Source organism: Onychomys torridus, chromosome 1 (assembly GCF_903995425.1).
Source record: "Onychomys torridus chromosome 1, mOncTor1.1, whole genome shotgun sequence".
Taxonomy (NCBI): Eukaryota; Metazoa; Chordata; class Mammalia; order Rodentia; family Cricetidae; genus Onychomys; species Onychomys torridus.
The window spans coordinates 142,356,688-142,376,969 of NC_050443.1; the positions used below are offsets into that span (position 1 = coordinate 142,356,688).

A 20,282-nucleotide genomic window follows, 5' to 3' on the forward strand; every position below is an offset into this window, starting at 1 on the left:
CTGGAAAACTAAGCCTTTCCCAGATTTTCTCATTTACAGTCACCCCCAAACTTTGCAGAACGCCTGTGGGCTTCACTCTTCCTAGACTAAACCTGGCGGTTAGGGACGGGCTATCTTAGAAACTGCAGAGTGAGTGAGAGGTAACTATTTCTGTGACTCCAGCCCCAGCTCACATGGCTTTCTGCCCTCAGATCCACATGAAGACGATGCCAGCAGCCATGTACAGACTGCTGACAGCCCAGGAGCAGCCTGTTTACATCTGAGCCGCACCTCCACGGCGGCATGCATGGAGGACTCTCCTCACCGTGGATGTGTTTCTCGTGCTGCATCGTGTGTCCACTGAGACATTCCCTCTCGTGCCCAGCATTTGGTCTTACACAGGAAGAGAAGAGTTGGCAAGGGCCTCTTGGCTCTCTGTCTCTCTCCAGTTTGCTTTTTTCTGTTCCTTCCTTCATACCAGGGAAGCTTTGTGTGTGCCCCATTGAGGGTGGAGAACAGCTAATATCTACCTGGGATCATTGTGGAGGGCCTTTGGGGGTGCTAAGGGATTGTCATTGCCCAAGGGGGGCATCATCCCTGCCCAAGAGGCACGTACTTCCCTGAAGGAGCTCACAGAGGAAGTGAAGGAGCTGACTGAGCTGTGCCTACCACTCAGTTGCTGATCTCCTCCTCTCCCTGCCTCACTTGATGGGAAGATAGTGGTGCCGGGACAGCCCACACCTTCAAGGATGTTCACTGCCTGCTGTGGAGTTCGGGCGTCATACGTCATTTCAGCAAATTTCAGCCCAGAATCTCTGAGCCAGCTTTAAATCTCTTCCATAGTTCCTTTTAGTTTCAATGTGTGTGCTAATCCAGGCCTAACTGCAGAGAAAAGAAAATGTGACATCCTAGACAAGGCTGCTGTGGTACTGTAGAGATCCTGAGAAGTCACAGGGCCTCTCAGGCTTCCAAGATTGGCCCATGGTTACCAATCAGAGAATAACTCAAGGTTACCCAATTGAAGGATGATCACAGGCATGTACTATTTTCCTGTATTCTTGCACAGGCACTTACTACATGTGTACGAGACACACACACACACACACACACACACACACACACACACACACACCCTGCACAGTGTCTTGTTTACTCTCTACCTGCATTGAGGTAGGCTGAAAATCTAGCACACAGTCTGGGGAACCCCCAGCACCCCTCTGGAAGATCCCTAGCAGAAGGTTGAAACATGCAGAAAAAGGCCAGCCTTATCCTGAGAAAGAGGCCCTCTTGGCTCAGGCCTGGCCCTCCAGATCCCAATTGGCTCAGCATGCCCTCTAAGACTCCCCAACCACACATGCACACTGGAGGTTCTTGAGGGACATGCTGAGATATGGGTAACCTAGTGTCCTGCTTCCTGCCCCAAAGCTAAGCCAGCCTGGACTCTATCACAGCCACTTATGAGGATGTGATATTTCAAAGGCTAGACTAGATTAAGTCATAAAATCCAGCAGACTAAACGCTTGGTGTTGGCCCTAGGAATCCCCAAATGTGTTCCAGAAACAACATCTACTGTCTTCTAGGTCTGGGAGTTTGTAGCTGGTGTGGAAGGCTTGATGTTTCCATCAGGTGCCTCATATTTTGAATTCTGTCTCAGTCTAGTACATGTGTTTTAATATTATTCTGAGCCAGTTTCCACTTATTCTTGGTCCAAAGAGCAGTTTGTTTTCATGTGGGATGTGGCTAGCTTTTGTTTTTGTTTTGTTTCAGTGATGACCTCAGTAGAGACAGGGGAAGAAAATCTAATATATTTTGTAATATGAACATAGCTCCTGTTCTCTGCATCTGGGATATTTACATTGTGTCTGTGGACATGGCAGTTCAGGAAGCAGTGTTAGGGAGGATGGATTTCAGAGAGGAGGGTGGGGTCTGGGGGAGGAAGAGAGAAGAATCTAACAAGATGAAGAACAAGAGGCTCCGGCTAGGGAGGGAAACAGTCATCCCCCTGGGGTCTCTGACCCCGTGAGTCGGGTGGGTAGGATCAGGAGAGCCTGGTGCTCACAGGGTCTGCGCTGGAGTCTTCGGTTTTACTTTAGTACGAAAGTTCCAGTGATGTGCGGCCACCAGCTGTCCAGATAGCTGCCTAAGAAGTGGCGGGGCTGCTGCTGTAGAACAGTGTGGAATTGGGACCACAGGAGCCAGGCTATCTGAACTTGTTTCTAAGGGTGTCCAACAGAATGCTCCTGCGTGACCAACCCCAAGGTCAAACCCCAGCGAATATGAAGACCAGGAACTATGGCCTGGATTTTCTTCACCCCTCCTGAAATAACTAATCTGTCGGGTATCTAATAAAATTGCACACTGAAGAGTGCAGGCTATCTCTCCTCTGCCAAAGAGTGATGGATCGGACAGAAGGAGACATTATTGCTGCCATTTCAGGCATTGGGAACCTTGGAAAGTCACTTGAGAGGCTTATGCTTGTTAGACCCAGGGTGGCCACCGTAGTATGTCCATGCCCAAGCGCCTGTACAGGAAGGCAGGGGGACAACAGAGGCTGGCCTGGGACTGGTTAGGGACAGGCTCCACACACACACATCACTCCCAGTATAACCCCCCAAATAATCACAGTGAAGTGTCTTCACCCAGGGAAAGAGGAAAGAGAAAATACTTTCCGTTCTTGTTGCACAAGAACCCTGGAAGCTTTAAGAGGGGTTCAAGAGCTTTCCTGTGAGCTCCTCTAAAAACTAATGGTTTAGCATGATTGTAAGATTATCAGTCTTCTGTGTTAAAGTGGTTCCTCCCACCCAAAGGGAAAGCAGTTGGAGCCCGATCCAGGCCCCTGGCTGGAGCATGCTCTTCCTCTGTTGGCGTCAGGCTGAGTGGTTAACTTTGGGTCAGGTCTTGTCTGGCATCCTCACATACACAGTTACATATGTAAATATCTCATCACCCCCAGTTATGGGGCCGACTGTGTACAGAGCAGCCTTCCCCAGACTGCTAGGCACAGAGCCACTCTGCCCACTCAGTTGGGACATGACAGTGACTCAGCTTCGGGGACAGGCTCCCAGATTTGGCACCACCCCCAGTCCAATGAGGTTGCACCACCAGCCACTCTGCCTTCTCCAACAGGAGCCCTTCAGGGAGCCACCATGAGCCTTGAGTTCACCGAGAGGAAGGAAGCCCCACAGATGGATGACTGGAGCCCACTGTCTGAGCGATACCATCCCCCCCGCACCACAGCAGGCTCCTGGGGGTAGAGCGCACACAGCAGGCCGCCACCTCCCTGCACACGAGTTTGCTGTCTGAACATTGCCCATCAACATCGGCCTTCAGGGAGTCCAGAGTAACCTACTACCTCCCCCACTGTCCACCTCCCCTCCCCCTGCAGCCCCATCCACACCTATGCTCCCTACCGCACACTGACGAAAACCCATCCACAGAGCCCTGCTCGGGTCTCTCCACCCAATGGGGTAGCTGTCACCAATGTTTACAACCAAGGGCCACCTCTCGCTGATGTTTCAACTCACTGTCACAAGGCTCACCTGTTGGTTTGCGTTGCCTCTCTGTCTGCTCCTCCTTCCCTGGTTAGGGTTCACTTGAGCACACAGCTCCGATTTTATTTTCCTTCCATCAAGACAGTGTGTGATGACCATGTGGGAATGAAATCTCTTGTACATACTTAGCACCTGGGGTATGCCCTAGCACCTCTCTTCTGTACCGGGGTGTGTTAGCGCTTACTGAAAAACATCGGGAGAAGTATAGTATTGTATTTGTAATGATATCGTTCTTTGTATACACGAAACTCAATGATCTCTATATATAAATATAAATATATATAAATAAGATATATCTACATGTGAGCCTGGAATGTGAACACTGCACACCCACTGAATGTATTTCCTCTGACAGTCTGGTCACCAGTCTTGGCCCACCCTCCCCTTCTCTGTGCCGTGGCCGCGGTTGTCTGGTTTGGGGTTGTGATGTATTTAATGTGCTATCTCCTTATTTAACTGAACGCTAACGTCTGTATAAGAATTGCTGCAACAATAAACAAGGACTTTGCCTCTTAGCCCTGGCTGAGTGAGTGCCCTGCTGTCGAGGGGGGATTGGACCTCTGTGCAGAGAGGTTTTGTCTTCCTTCCTAGGCTCTAAGGGTTATGCGGACTGGTGGCTACCCAGGTATTTATCTTGTGAAACTAGCTCAGTGGCCTGTCACCACAATGTTCTCAGCCTCCCTGTAGCACACTAAAAGGAAGCTGCAGCCCTTTGGGTGTCATGGGAGAAAGGTGTCACACTTTGTATTATCACTGAGGGAAGAGAAACAGAAATTAATTCTTCCCTCCACAATTAAAAAAGAAGAAAAATAACAGAAGCGGTCGATCTTCACCGAGGGCTGGGACCAAAGTGGAAAGCAGTGCCTCAGGGGACCAACCTGAAGATTCTGTGACAGTGTCCCAGAAGCCTTTTACCTAATGCTCTTTGCAAATCCACTTTTCAAAGTTTGGTAACATGATTTTCCTACTGCCAGGGGCATGAGTGGACCCCCGCTCCCAGGAGAGAAGGCCTGGTGCCTCTACAGTGCTCTAGTTCATTAAAACATTGTCTTCCTTGTCCTTCCTGAAAAACCAGTTGCAATCCTATAGGGATCTGGAAGCCCTGGGACCTGTTGTTTTGTTTTTTACTTTTTTCTTATTGAATTTTTTTTCATTTATTCTACATACTTACCACAGTTTCCCCTCTCCTGTTCCCTCCCCACCTCCTTTCAACCCCCCCCCCAATCCACTCCTCCTCCATCTCCATTCAGAAAGGGGCAGGCCTCCCATGGCCATCAAACAAAGCATCAAGTGAAGGCAGGACCAAGCTTCTTTCCCTGCATCAAGGTTGGGCAAGGCAACCCAGCTTGGGGATTGAGTTCTCAAAAGCCCACTCAAGTGCCAGAGACAGGTCCTGGGAGTTGTAAAAGCCTGTGGCAGCATACTATGCTCCAGCATCACTGGGTCTTTGTTAGCATGCTTTATATCTCTGTAGCAAATACTTGAGGTTGAAAAGCTTAAAAAGATGGTAGTAGACTAAGACCCACCCCCACACACACTTGTCTCCCCACAGAAGCATCTTAAATAGCTCTATTCACAACTAAAACCATTGTCACAAGAGCTAACAAAGACAAATGAGAGAACACAGGACCTAGTTTTAGTATGATGAAAAAACAGATTGACAGGAAAGAGTCTCAATCCAGAAGCACTAGCCTGGGGACAGGGTCATTAGGATCTGCTAATGCTCCTGGATGGAGTCTCCGGACCACCCTGTGTAGCTGAATTTTTCCTGTCCCACACGTTCTGCAGCTGCTCAGACCCAAGTAAACACACAAACGCTTATATTAATTACGAACTGTATGGCCATTAGCTCAAGCTTATTACTGACTAGCTCTTATACTTAAATTAACCCATAATTCTTATCTATGTTTAGCCACGTAGCTTGGTACCTTTTCTCAATTCTGCCTTCACATATTGCTTCCTCTGTGTCTGGCTGGTGACTCCTGACTCAGCCTTCCTCTTCCCAGAATTCTCCTCTCTGCTTGCCCTGCCTATACTTCCTGCTGGCTACTGGCCAATCAGCATTTTACTTATCAACCAATCAGAGCAACACATATTCACAGCATACAGAAAGACATCCACAGCAACCCAGGCTCCAGGAAGTGAACTAAGGCTCCAGTGAAATAGATTTGTAGCCTAACCTACATCAACTCCAGCTGCAATCTCCTGCCACTGGTACACCACGCTGTACCATTTTGGGTTTGGTCCTGTCCCTCCTTACTGCACCAACAGATGGATGAAAACCTGAGTCAACTGTGTGCTGTTTACAAGAAATTCACTTCTCAAGATATATGATAGACTAAAAGTTGGGGGTGGGGAATGATGGTTAATTTTCATTGTGCACTTAACTGGATTTAGAATCACACAGGAGGTTGGAAAGACACGCATGAGGGCGTATCTATGAGGGTGTTTCCAGACTAACTGAGGTGGGAGAGACCTAGCCTGACCGTGAATGTCAGTGCCCATGGGGCAGAGGCCTGGATGCAATGAAAAAGAGAAAGAAGCTGAGCAGTAGTGGTGTATGCCTTTAGTCCCAGCACTCGGGAGGCAGAGGCAGGCAGATCTCTGTGAGTTCGAGGCCAGCCTGATCTACAGTGCAAGATCCAGGACAAGCCTACACAAAGCTACACAGAGAAACCCTGTCTTGAAAAAACAAAAACAAAAAACAAAAGAGAGAGAGACAGAGAGAGACAGGGAGAGAGACAGAGAGACAGAGACAAAGAGAGAGACAGAGAGAGAGACAGGGAGAGAGAAAGAGAGAAGAAGAAGAAGAAGAAGAAGAAGAAGAAGAAGAAGAAGAAGAAGAGGAGGAGCCTGTGACTGAGCAGTGACATTCCAGGTTTTCCTGCTTCCCAGCCCACAGGGACCTAAAGTGCTCTGCTGCATACACCACTAACCAACCCCTCTGAAACTGTGAGTTAAAATAAACATTTCCTCCAAAGGAAAGCATGAGCAGCTGTACTAGTGTCAGTTAAAATGCACTGTAAATCAAAATCAGTGACAGTGGGCAAGGAAAGCTGTCATGTGTGATAAAAAGGTCAATTCAACAAGAGAAAACAATGGTTATAAATATATACATACCCCACCATTGAAGAATATAAATCCAACATTAATAGACTATAATGCAATGCAAATTGAGTTACTACAACATCCTACTTTCAACAATGGACATGACATCCAAGCAGAAAAAAAAAACAAAGAAATGGCAGAAGTAACCTTGACTCCACTCCAAGCATACCTAACAGGTCAAACATTCCTACCAACAGCTGGAGAATATGTACTCTCAACAGCACATGGAACATGCTTTACAATAAATCATATGTGTGCTAGGCTACAAAAATGTCTCAACAAATTCTCATTATCAACTATTTCTTCCCAACACATTGCAATAAACTATAAAGACATTTAAACATAACCTTTGGAAACTACAAATATATGGAAATTAAACAGCAAACTCCTAGATAACTAATAAGTAAGAAGCAAAGAAATTTCAAATGTCTTTAAATTATAACAGAAACATAACAAATCCAATCTAAAGAAAAAGAAAGAGGAAAGACTGGAGTGGGTGGGTAAAGGGAAATTTAAGAGAATGGAGATGAAGAAAAAGAAGGCTCTTAAATAAGGAATCTATCATGGCACCTGAAAGAAAGAAAAACGTAAGCTGGATCTGAACCCCAGAGTTAATAGAAGGAAGAAAATAAAGACCAGAGGAGGAAAAAAAGAAAAAAATATGAACCATTAGCAAAATGAAGTTGGTCTTTCCAAAAATAAAATTAACAAACTAAAGAAAAGAGAAATGAATCAAACACAAGAGCAAAGATAAGAAATACAACACATACCATAAAATACAAAAACATTAGAGATTATGAACAATGATAAACAAAAAATTGATAAGCTAAAAAAAAAAAAGGACATATTCCTGTCTATATACAGGAAGACTAAGGCAGGGGAGGCACAGAGAAACAAAGAGAAGACAGATGACATGGGCCTATATTTAACAGCTCCAAAGAATCCACTCCAAGACACTGATTTAATAAGTGAGCTCCACATGGTTGCAGGGGCCAGACACAAGCCCGGCTGAAGTCACTAGTGTCTCTACTGCCCAACAGTGAAATGGTTGACATGGGAAAGAGTAGCTACAGAAATTATCTCGGGGAAAAGAGCGCCACAGTGAAAAGTAGAAAACACTGACAAAAAGAACTGGGAAAGCCACACAAATACACAGACATCTGTGTCTGTGGACTCCGAGTCAATACTGGTCAAAAAGTTCATACTGACTAGAGCAGTCTACAATCCAGTGCAATCCTTCCCAATGACTTCCCTGCCATGTCTAGAAAAAGACCCTAAGACATATCTGGGAACACCAAATAAATATTAACTAAAACAAAAATTAAATTAAACAAATTTGAGCCCCAAAGAACATAGGATGTATCATCATATCATCTGATGTGAAAATATACCACAAAGCTATAACAATTGAAACATGCTACTAATGTAAAATGTGGGTCCAGAGGATAACAGAACAGGCTAGACCATGTAGGAGAGTAAACCTGGACCTCCATCTCTTACCACACATAAAAACCAACTCAAATGAACTAAGGATTCACCATAAAACTCAAAAGAGTGGAAGCAGACATAGGAGAAATATATTAGGAACGACCAAGTATTTTTTAATAAGACCCCCCAAACACAGAAAATACAATCAAAAATAGACAAGTGGGATAGCATCAACCTGAAAACCTTCTAGAACAGTGAAGAAACAATCAAAAGAATAGAAATGCAACCTAAGAAGAAAATGGGAATGGAGAAATATTTTCAAACTATGCAACAAGAGGATAATTTTAAAATATATAAGGAGATCAGTAGCAAAAAATAATAATAATAATCTTCTTTAAAATGGGAACAAACCTAAACAGTTTAATTCTCAAATAAAGAAAGGAGGAAAGAAAGAAAGAAAGAAGAAGAGAGAGAGAGAGAGAGAGAGGGAGGGGGAGGGAGGGAGGGAGGGAGGGAGGGAGGGAGGAAGGAAGGAAGGAAGGAAGGAAGGAAGGAAGGAAGGAAGGAAGGAAGGAAGGAAGGACAAACAAATGACACACAGGTGTGTGTGCACGTGGGCCACATCACTGATCACCAAAGCCACAATCAGATGAACTCAGTCCACGTGGGATGACCAGTGGCAAAGGTGACAGGAATGTTAGCAACTTACATGAAGAGAAGAAAAAAGAATGAGTAATTCTAGATGCAAATTCCTTAAGAACTAAATTATGTAATTGCCGTGTGATCCAGCAGCCCCGCTGAAGTTAAAAGGTCACAGTGTTAGAGGACAGCTCCGCTCCTCACATTGCACATGGCAGGCAAGCTCTCACCCACTGAGCCGTTACCACAGGCCTCTCAAGGCGTCCCTTGAACCATTAAAGACAGCAGCCAGAGAAGCAACAGAGGTCCTAGGACAGGGGCCCCCAGCTACCAGCAGCAGGGCTAGAGAGCGGTCAAGACTAATGGCATTTTTAATAAACTGAGAAACAAATATGTCACCCCCATGTGCTACCGATTGGAGGGGTTATGGATGGTCCAGATAGGTGGGACTCCCAGCAGGGCAAGCTTTAGGACAGGACAGCAGTCCACAGGTGTGGTTTTACCCCCATGACCGTCAGCTCACAATAACCCTTAAGAGAAGAAATGGTTGCTTCTGGATTAGCTGGGATTTACCACCTAGATAGAACACTTACATGTAAGTAGGGCTCAATCGTCCTGGTGGTCAGCCATCATGGGATGTGAATTAAGGTTTTAATGAGCACTTGAGATTGAAGTAGGCCTGTTCTGCCTTTTAGCCTATAGTTTACTAATTAACCTCTTTCCATCTCTTCACTCTCTGGCTCTCAGTAATTAAATTTAGGACACCTCAGAAGTTGTTTTTCTTATCCAGAAGTTGTTTTTCTTATTGGTTCCTGTATCTCAAAACATCACAGGGTAATTTTCAACCCAAAACTCAGTTCTCATCTCAAAGGGATTTGTTCTAGAGCCAAATATGGGTGAGCTATGACCCAGGATTGCGATTCAGGTTGTCCCAGATACCACATTCAACACGGTGAACAGTTTCACAGTGTCTTTATAGTTCCAGAACAAAAGACACCTATAGATGCACGAACTTTTCAACATGTATGGTGGAAACATCGGGCAGGCCGGAAAATGTCAGATGCTACTGCTGCCTTTCTTAATGTCTGTGTTTGGTGGAAAGTAGTGATGATCTGTTATATCTAAAAGGGTTCATGGGATGGTCACAAGGATGCTAGGTCAGACACAGAGGTGGGTGAAATGCATGGCTGGTAAAGGAGCTCATAATAGCCGAAGATAATTTGTTTGATTTGGGCTCTGTAACATTCCAACTCTCTACAATCACAAAGTTCACTCAGTCTGCCTGGTAGAATCTTCAACACAGGTACAGCTTTTTTTTTTTTTCTGAGAATTTCAGTTCTCAATAACCCATACATATGTAAATTTTAATGTGTCATTTTTTAAGTTGTGAAAATAACAATGGACAATAACTTCAAAAGAAAATCATTTGACTCACAATTCTGGAAGATCCGAGCAGTCTCACACCAGTGTCCTGCCCAGAGGCCCTGTAGAAAGGGAGCCAGTGGCCTGAAGAAGTGGTCAAGCACCTGGGTGACCTCCCTTTATAACCACCTGTCCTAGGAAGACTCAACAGCCAATTCCTCCAAGGCAGCATGATGTTCCTGGAGAGAGGTGTGCCTTGTCCTTCCATTCAGGTGAGGGCCGTGAGGTCTCTCCTCCACAGAGCCACACTGGGGGCTACATACAGTACCAGCCCAGAGCTTTCTCACTTCTGCTTTGGGGGCCGCCTAAATCTAAACCATGACGGAGCCGCTTCTCCTATCATAGAGAGCAGAGTGTCCCCATTGCAGATGGCAAGGGAGAGCAGAAAGACAGATTTCACTCACAGAGGATGACACTCAGCTGGTCCTAGCGCCCGGCCTTTACAGAGCACTTTCTATACATTGACTTAATCCCCACAACACCTGAAGGAGGCCACTTCTCATTTCTAGCCCAGGAACCTAGGGCTTAAGAAATCAAATTACTGCTCCAGTGCCTAGAGCTGTGCTGGACCCCTGCCCCTTGACCATTTTTTAAATCCGTTCCACCCAGTCACCTCCTAAGTAATTAGCAGTGGCCCACCTCCCTGTGAGAACTAGATGGAGTTGGGGGCAGCCAGAGGAATCTTTGCTTCGTGCCTTCTCACCCCCTCATCCTGTGAGATAATCCACAGAAGTTCCGTTCAGAAGGTCGCATTCCACCCTTCCTGGCTCACTCTGTTGACCTATGCTACTGACCAGGAATTGCATGAGATCGAGCCCCCCTCGGGCCCTGACAGGCTAGTTCTCCTACAAAGAGATGCCTCTTGACAGAGATGTGTCCCTGGCAGCCGGCCGCTAGGCAGCACCCTCCTCACCAAGAGGCCCTGGATCCCTGTGTGCCCTCTCTCTGCCACCGCCAGTGGTACCATCCTCCACATCACTCACCCTGGTCGCTAGGGAAGACAGCCACCTGCGCTGGGTGGCACCAGTGTTCTCTGGGGGTCTGGGGTGGGGGCGTCTCAACAGCAAAGGAAATACTTCCCTTTCCTCGCCCCACAGGGAGAGAATGGAGGAAAAGTTTTCCTAATCTGTGTATTTGCTCAAAGGACAAGGCCCCCTCAACTGGAGGACAGTATCACCAGGGAGGACCCGAGAGCCTGCAGTGAGCAGCTGTTGGGGGCAAGCCCCGCCCTTCGGCAAGTACCGCCCCTCTGGAAAGCCCCACCCCCTTCAGCCAGCCCCACCCCCAGCCACCATAAGGCTCACAGAATCTCTTGGTCTTAGTATGAAGTTCTTGCTTTATTTGCTCTTCGATTACTTGACCTCAATGAGTGTGCTCACCTTGTGGGACACGTGTATGAACACAATTTTTGCAGCTGAAAGAGATCTAAAATCTGTTAGCGTATGAGGACCTATAGAAAGTCGAACGGTTGGTGTTTTTAATCTCTAAGACTAAGGCACAGAAATCACGACCTTCCAACAATGTTAAATGCAAGTGTGCCCCCAGTGTTTCAGTCCCCCTGGATCAAGTGATCCCTTCTTTGAAACATCTACAGTGTGTGAGTGCTGAAGGTTAATTGTACAACAACGTGGGGCGTGTTTTACACTAGCTACCAAACTGCTCACTTAAAAACAACTATCATGGCAGAGGGAGAAGGTTTAGTCATAAAGGGCTCGCCATGTAAGCATGTGAACCTGGGTTCAATCCCCAGCCACGATGTAAAAAGCTTGTCTTCCCAGACTTGAGGAGGTGGAGACCGGAGGATCCCCCCGGGGAACCTTGGCTAGCAGTCTAGCTGGATCTATGAACTCTAGAGTTACTGAGAAACCTTGTCCCCAAAACTAAGGTGCACAGTGGTTGTGGGGAACATCTGCTGAGTGTGTCTTCCACCGTGCATGCACACCCATACACTTACACAGGACCACATACAAGCACATGCACACACAACAGCTATGATCAGGTAGTTTACAGCTCAGGGCAGACTGATCACCACACCCAGCAGTGCAAATTATGTTCAATGTATTTCAGACCATTTTAATTTTTTAATGCTTTAAATGGTAACTTTTATATTATCATATCTTCTACCACAATTTAGAGATTCTTCATTTAGCATGGGATTAATTTGATGGCAGTTATTTTGTGTAGATTGGCTAAAACAAGCCTTTCTGAGACTAGAGAGAGGGCTGTATGGGTGTCTAATGAACAAGGGCTCCAAACTGACAGGGTAGCAGGCGTGAACACCCTGAAGCCAGTGTCGTCCCCGCCCCCTCCCCCGGCAGCACTTGATTCCGGTGACTGTAGCTGAGCTCGGCAGGCAGAGGGTAGCCTGGCAGATGGAGGTGGCTGGAAAACTGTAGCGCTACACATTTCTAATTGCTAATTGCTTCAGCATGCGTTTTGAACTCTTCCCACCACTTCCGTAGCTTTCTCCCAGGGAAACCACGGGCTTCAGAAAGCCCACGATAGATTTGGCGCCCTCTGGTGGAATAGTGAGGGAAAAGCCATACCCACAAGATTCCCAGAGGGCGGCTGCTGGAATGAGATTTTATAGACCTAGCCTGGCTCCCACAGGTACCTTCCAGATGAGGATGCTACAGGAGCGAGCAGACGCGGGGCTGTGACTCACTGACTAACGCTCCACTGTGCAAACCCAGAGGCTGACAGAGGCGCTTTCTCTTCCTGCTTAGTCAGGTTCTGGAGCCCCGATCACACAGCAGTGACCCTGCTTGTGGGCCACCCCAGAGTTTGTCAGGTCATTTGGTGGACACTATACAACTCAAAGACATGGACTCTGGAACAGCATGGTGAGGAGATCCATACACACTCGGTACTAGAGGGGAGCATGGAGAAAGTGTGGTAGAATTCCCCGAGTCAACCTACAATGTAGAAGACTATTGTTTCCAAGACTCCAACTTGAGGCTGGCCACAGAAGCAGGAATGAGATTTGGAAGGCTAATCAAAGCCAAGGCTATGTAGTATCAGGAGTGTGGTAGTGTACACCCACTGTCACTTGCTGGCTCATGGCCACACGCACACGCACACGCACACACTTCAGCTGCTGAGTCCTGGGTCAAATGCAGTAGACCAAACCCCTTCTCAGGTTCCCATCACAGAAGTAATGGGTAGCAGTGGCCGGCTCTATGCCGCTCTAGCCTCATAGCCTCAGCTTTGCTTGTGGACAGCCAGCCCTGTTGGAACCAAAGGTCACGCTTTGCCCCGGCCTCTTACTGGCCAGTAGAGGCTGAGCTGTAGGGCATGCCTCCCTCCCTCCCTTCCACACAGCAAAGGAGCCCAAACACAGAAGGAAACAGGTTGCCTGTGGCAGCCAGGCCAAGCATGGTGCCTCTGGTCTGGCGTCCCTCGGTTCCCTCTACCATCGCCTAAATACTGGCAACTGTATGAGGAATTCAGTCCTTGCTTTACGACATCAACAGGTGCAAGAGCTCCCCCACTTTAAGTTTGCTCCCAAGAACCTGCAGCTGGAAAGAACTTCAGCTGCTGTAAAGATGAGCCCCACCCACCCACGGCCATGCACTCCTCCCTTTCCCATCTGACAGACCTGGGTCCCACGGCAGCTGCAAGGACCTCCTCATCCTCCCATCATGGTTAGGGAAGCAGGCTTGGATCCTCCAGAGGACAGTAGGCCAAGAACACTGAACTGCTAATTAAAGGGGCCCAGCTTGGATCCAGCTGCCTGCGGTTCTGAGTCCGTAGGAAAATTCCACAGAGCACCTCACAACAGAAGCTACAGGAGATGCATTCAGCTCTGAGTGATGGAGAGGGAGCTGCTTTCTTCCCTGCTGTGAAATATTTGTTTAACTATGTAAAGATGTGTTGCATTTGTGTTGATTAAATAAAATTAACCTGGGATCAGAGAGGCGGAGTTAGCAACTAGCTCACAGGAAGAAGGCGAGAGAATGAGGGAGAAAGAGAGGGAGCCGCCTGGGGCCAGCCAGGCAGCCACCAGACAGACAGACAGACAGAGAGAGGGAGTAGGACATACAGAATGAAAGAAAGGTAAAAAACCCCAAGGCTAAATGTAGATGAAGAGAAACAGGTTAAATTAAGTTATAAGAGTTGGTGGGACAAGCCTAAGCTAAGGCTGAGCATTCATAACTAATAATAAGTCTCCGTATCATGATATGGCAGCTGGCTGGTGGCCCAAAGAAAGCCTGCTACACTTCCCATGCCCCCAAACCAGCCCTGGTTCCTCGTGAAGAGAACAAGCCCTGGAGAAGGAAGAACTATGGGTTGTCACAGTCTCGGTGACTCCTGAGGGCCACTGACCTTGAGAGAAGAATCACAGCCCGTGATTGTGATCTGGAGGCCTCACCCTAGGGTCAGGTGTATACTTGGCTGTGCGTTCCAGCGCTGGACCCTGTGCGCGAGTGCTCAGATCTTTGGACCAAACTATGGTACTCTGGCGCCACCTGGTGGCGCCCAGCAAAATGCAGCAGTACGCCTAAATCCGGGCGCAGATGCAGGTGAGCTTGATGACTGTCCCCATTTCTCTAGTCATCTAGCGACCCCCAGGCTTATTCTTCCAAAATAAGTGAGGGTGAGGCAGGGGAGAATGGCCCTCCTCCTTCGGTTGCTTTGCTTTTTAACTTACTTTCATGAAAAAATAAGTCAAGCGGAGAGGGGAGGTTATCAAGCTGGAACGCACTCTTGGGGGGCTTCCCAGAAACACTGCCCACATTCCATTTCCTCCACCACCGTGGCCCCCGCTGGGTTCTCAGAATTCCAGCCGACCTGGCCCTGGGGTGTGTTTCTCCTGACCTGGGACACCCAAGATTTCCACAACGCAGAGGTGTGTGGACATTCACCGGATCCGTCTCCTGGATTATCTGGCACAACCATACTCTAAAGACTTCAGGAGAAAATGGTCTCCCTACCCTCTGACCCTGCTTCCCCAGCCAGTTGCTACCGAAACATCAGGTCCTGAGTAGCTTCCCGCAGCAACAGCCCTGTGAGCACTGGCCACGCCTTGCACCGCCCCTGCACCAACTTCTGGACAGCCTATCCACCCCAACACTAACGCCCCAGCTAGGAACCCCAGACATCCCACGCTGCTCCCTGAAGAGTCGTTTTCCCAGTGCCGCCTCCTCCAATCTGTGAGCCCAATGGATAATAGGTATATGCTGTTCCTGTACACAACGAACCTGACCAATGGATAATTGAAACAAAATAAATAATGTGGAAACAGAATTCTTTGAAGTGTAATCTAACTGAAAATGCACCGAGAAAGCTTCCTATAAAAGAAAAAAATCTTAAGCCTAATCATTCATAATAGCTTAAATAGCCAGTGGTGAATCAAAAGGTCTTTTAGTGTTAAGTGGAATGTTTGGGCTCTGTTTAGATTCCTGCCGTCAGTCATCATGTGTGGCTTCAGACTTAATTCTGTGAAGCTGGGCAGAACCCAAACAAAATCCCTGCCTGTCTGCAATTTATGTTCTACAGGAAGATAGAAAAAAAATCATTAGGGAAAATATATACTTCTATCAGATCACGATGTGTGCTGGGGCGTTGGGGGGGGGGGTTGGAAGTGTGGATAGTTGCCGTTTGGGAAGAGGGAGGCAGAAGAGATATGTGTGGAGGTGGGAGAGCCTGGCATAGATACAGCAGCAGGCTTGGAGTGGTGGGGTGTGCAAAGGCCCTGAGGCAGAACAGGTCCTCAGACTGTTTAAGAAATAATGGGGAAGCCAGAACAGAGTCACCAGACCACAGGGGAGGAGGGAGATGGCGGAAGAGCAGGGGCTAGGGGACCAGTGATAGAAGCACATGATCCGTCCAAACAACCGTGCAAGTTGAAAATATGGGGTGGGAAGGGACAACCACAGACTTCCTCAATATCCAAAGAGAATTCAGAACCCTAGTGGCCTAAGGCAGGCTTCCTTTCAGACTTCTAAATATAAAGTTGTCCTTTTAAATCCCCTCCCACCACCCCATTAGAAATTATTTGGAAACATTTTTAATGTTTTTATTACAATATCCTATATATACATCTGTTGTGGAATATTTGTTTAACTATGAAAAGATATGTTGCATTTGTTTAATATGTAAAGATGTGTTGCTGTTTACCTGGCCTGCCTAAGGCATTTGATTGGTCTAATAAAAAGCTGAATGGCCAATAGGAAGGGAGGAGGTGAAGGTGGGTTTCTGGCAGAGAGAGTAAGTAGGAGGAGGAATTTAGACTATGGGAGAAAAAAAGAAAAAGAGACACCAGGGAGATGCCAGGGGCCAGACAGACAGACATGGAAGAAACTGGAAAGTAGGACATACAGAATGAAAGAAAAGCAAAAAGCCCCAAGTCAAAATGTAGATGAAGAGAAACAGGTTAAATTAAGTTAAAAGAGCTAGTGGGACAAGCCTAAGCTAAGGCTGAACTTTCATAATTAATAATAAGTCTCCATGTCTTTATTTGGGAGCTAGTTGGTGGTCCAAAGAAAATTCCAACTGCATATTTTTTTTAAAATTTGTGCTGAGGATCAATCCCCAGGCTTCAAATATGCTAGGCAAGCATTGTTACTAAGCTACACCTCAGCTGTGTATATACTTCTAAAGCAAAACACAGCTGCCCCTTACTAAATAAATATTAGGTAGTTTTGATGATTTTTCATGATAATATTGTGTGCAATTCTTATCTTGGTTCTTAAGTCCCAAAGCTTTCCCAAGTATCAGCAATAATATTGCAAGGAGAGTCCATTTTTCCAGTTGTTTACACTCAACCTCACTGCCGGTGGCTAACTTCCAGGCCTCTGGCTGAGCAGACAGGATGAAGCCCCAGGCCTTAATACATCAGCAGCACTCCCAGCCTGGTTCTAACTTGTGCTCAGCCACAGCCTCTGCGCTTCCTCAAGACTCCTGGGACCACACGGTCCTCCAAGCATAGCTCTTCAGTAGTTACAGTGACTCCTCCTGGTGACTGTGAGCAGAAGTCATCTTCAAACTCCAGGTTGTTCCCAGAATGCACCACCTGGAAGGGCATGGAGTGTCTTTCCCAGAGTCCAGCATGTTAAACTGAGGATCAGCCCTCTGCCTCTCTCCGTGCAAACTCTGTGAGTACTGTGGGGGTGAGAAGGTGTCTGTCCTGTTCACTTCTTTGCCCAGTGCATCAGCACAGGGCCTGGCACTCTACGTAACATAGGTGTTTGGGGAAAGTCACCCATTGGCCAGGAATGGAGAGAAGCAACAGAGACTTCCGGGGTTGGACCAGCAGCACTGCCTCTGGGGTACAGGAATTGCAGGGCTGCCTTAATCTGACTTTTGCTGGGGACCTCCACTGTCCTCTTTAGAACTAGCTACTACCATCTACACACCCACCTCACAACACAGCCCACTCCCATCCCCCACCCTCGCCCCACCGTCTACAGCATCCTGCTGGCTGCTGTCCTCCCTACCCCCAGCTCTATCTACTCTTGTTTAGTAGGGGTAGAACTGGTGAGAGCGAATCCTATCACCGGCTTCTGTCTTGAATGCTTCCAGATGAGTTCCATCCACCACCCTATGGAGCCTGAAATCCAAGGTCCTAGAAACAGCTGTCTGGGGCCAACCCCAGAAGCCTCTCTAGTCTCATTTCCCACCCTCACCCCCACCCCCAGATCTCCCTGTAGCATGAATCTTAAAAGGGTCAGGTATTGGGGTGAACACTGGAAGACCAGAGAGACAGAACAGGCCACAGCTAACCTCACCTGGCCAACTTCTCAGCTGATCCTGTTTCCTCAGACTGGAAGCTTCTGAATCTTTATTCAAATGGATCTCAGCTGAACTGCTGCTCAAACGCCTGAAAGCTTAACCAGCTCTAGTTTCTCATTTTCACACCTTATATACCTTTCTGCTTTTTGCCATCACTTCCTGGGATTAAAGGCATGAGTCACCATGCCTGGCTGTTTCCAGTGTGGCTTTGAACTCACAGAGATCCAGATGGATCTCTGCCTCTGGAATGCTAGGATTAAAGGTGAGTGTGCCACCATTTTCTGGCCTCTGTATCGAGTGGCTGTTCTGTTCTCTGACCCCAGATAAGTTTATTAGGGTGCACAATATTTGGGGAACACAATATCACCACATCCCCCTTTGTCCCCGGTCTAACCATGACAGTTTGTGAACACATGCTGAGAATACTGGCTCCGGTGCCCACACGATTTCATTCTCCTTGCATTAAGTTTCTGCAGGGATGTCGTGAATCAGGGAATCGGGAGCATCACTAACTCCCACACTGTGTAGCAGCACCTACGGTGGCTGCAGGGTCTAGGGGGGCAGCTCTCGTCACCCACAGCCCCTCCTGCCGATGCTGTTCCTTTAACTTCTTTTCCATCCATGCCAGGCTCCTGCTGACCATCAGTGAGCTGAAGGAGAGCAGAGACCTCCATCCTCCACTCACTGCTCATTTCCTGTACATGAACTTTTCCATCTCTGGGACAAAAATACCAGACAGAAACAATTTAGGGAAGTAAAAGTATATTTGAGGGTCACCATTCAAGGAAATTTCAGTCCATCACACAGGGAAGGCACAGAAGCTTGAGGGGAGGGGCGTGGCAACAGGGGTATGCTAGTAGTACTTAGGCAACCGGAAGCAGAGTATAGGTCAGAGCCAGGAGTGGACTCTCCGCAGGCCTATGACCTTCAAGGGCTCTCTTGTGTGACCCAGTTCTATTAGCCAAGCCCCACAACAAGGAGGTCTCCCAACCTCACAAGTTGAACAGGCTATAGGCCCAGTTGGGAATCAAGTGTGCATGCACATGAGACTTTGGGGACCTCTCACATTCTACCACAACACCCAGTATCTGGGATTGTGCCTGGCATCTACTCAGTACTTGAAAACCACATGCTGAGTGAGTGGATGTAAGAGCACAGGCAGCGTCTTGTCCTAACCACAGAAGAAAGTGAGACATGGACTGAACCATCATCCGGAAGGACAGCATCTTCCTGTTTAAACTCCCTTTGTGACAAGCCCCAGCAAGGATAAATTTTCAGGTCCCCAAGTGTTGCTGTGGTGGGCTTGAAAAGAAATCACAGGAGAGGGGGTTAAAATCTCCGCTCATCATAGGTTCATGAACAAGACAAACAAACAAACAAACAAAAAAGTACAAGCTTACTTTATGTAAGTTTTAAATCATACAAGAGTCTCCCAGCAATGAAGACCCAAAGAAACATGTACCAAAGGTATGGAGGGAATATATATTACACAATTACAGACATGTATTGGGGAACTATCCCACACAAAAGAACCAGAATAAGAAATCTACCATCCACCATCGAATCTATCATCAAAGATCAGGTATTCCAATGCTCTAAAATATTTCAGAGCACAAAAAAGGAAGGGAAACATCTAATTAATGTTATCAAGAAAATATAATACCTATGTAGAAATAAGATAAAGTCAGTGTAAGCAAATAGACAAATACCACTGGCAAATACCATTGTGAATTGTCTAAATAAAATATTAGCAGAGTCCCACATTACATTAAGAAATAATGCACCACGAATTAGTGGGGTTTGTTCAATAATTCAAGAGTTTTGCTGATAGAAACCCATTAATATCATGGTATGAACCCACCTTACTATGATAAATAATATATACTTTGGAACATAGGCATATAGCTCAGTTGGCAGAGTGCTTGCCCAGAGTGATGAAAGGCTCAACCCCGAGCACTGTATAAATCAGGCATGATGACATACATGTTCCTGTACTACCAGCACATGACAGGTGAAGGTCGTGGAGGCAAGATGTTCAGAAGTTCAAGGCCAGCCTGGAATACATGAATCCCTGTCTCTAAAAATAAAAAAGTAAGAAAGCACCAGGGATATTTCCTCTAAGATCAGGAAAAAGGTAAAAATGTATATCTATCAATGAATGCTCTTCCTCATTGTACTAGAAACATGGGCCAATGCAATAAGAAAAGATAGTTCTAAAAGATCTTATAATAAGTAAAGTCAGGCATTTTTGAGGCAAGGTCTTGTTATATAATCTAGACTGGCCTCAAATGCATGATTCGTCACCAGTCTCGGGTGCTGGGATTATATATAGTCTACACTTGGTGTTATCCTGGCTCTTTTTAGAAATGTGCTATTGGGCAGGTGAGATGGCTCAGCAGTAAAGGCACTTGCTGCTAAGCC

The 20,282-nt window shown here is 46.9% G+C and overlaps 1 protein-coding gene across 2 annotated transcripts in view; it reads left to right on the forward strand.

The window, feature by feature from the left end:
• Window positions 1-4,045, forward strand: part of Apba1 (amyloid beta precursor protein binding family A member 1) — a 73,797-nt gene extending 69,752 nt beyond the window's left edge. For both annotated transcript variants that reach the window (XM_036208018.1, XM_036208028.1), the window contains one exon: window positions 192-4,045. In XM_036208018.1, the coding sequence (XP_036063911.1) occupies window positions 192-263 (72 nt within the window). In that variant the 3' untranslated portion in view covers window positions 264-4,045. The remainder of the gene's footprint in view (window positions 1-191) is intronic.
• Window positions 4,046-20,282: the final 16,237 nt, after the last annotated feature.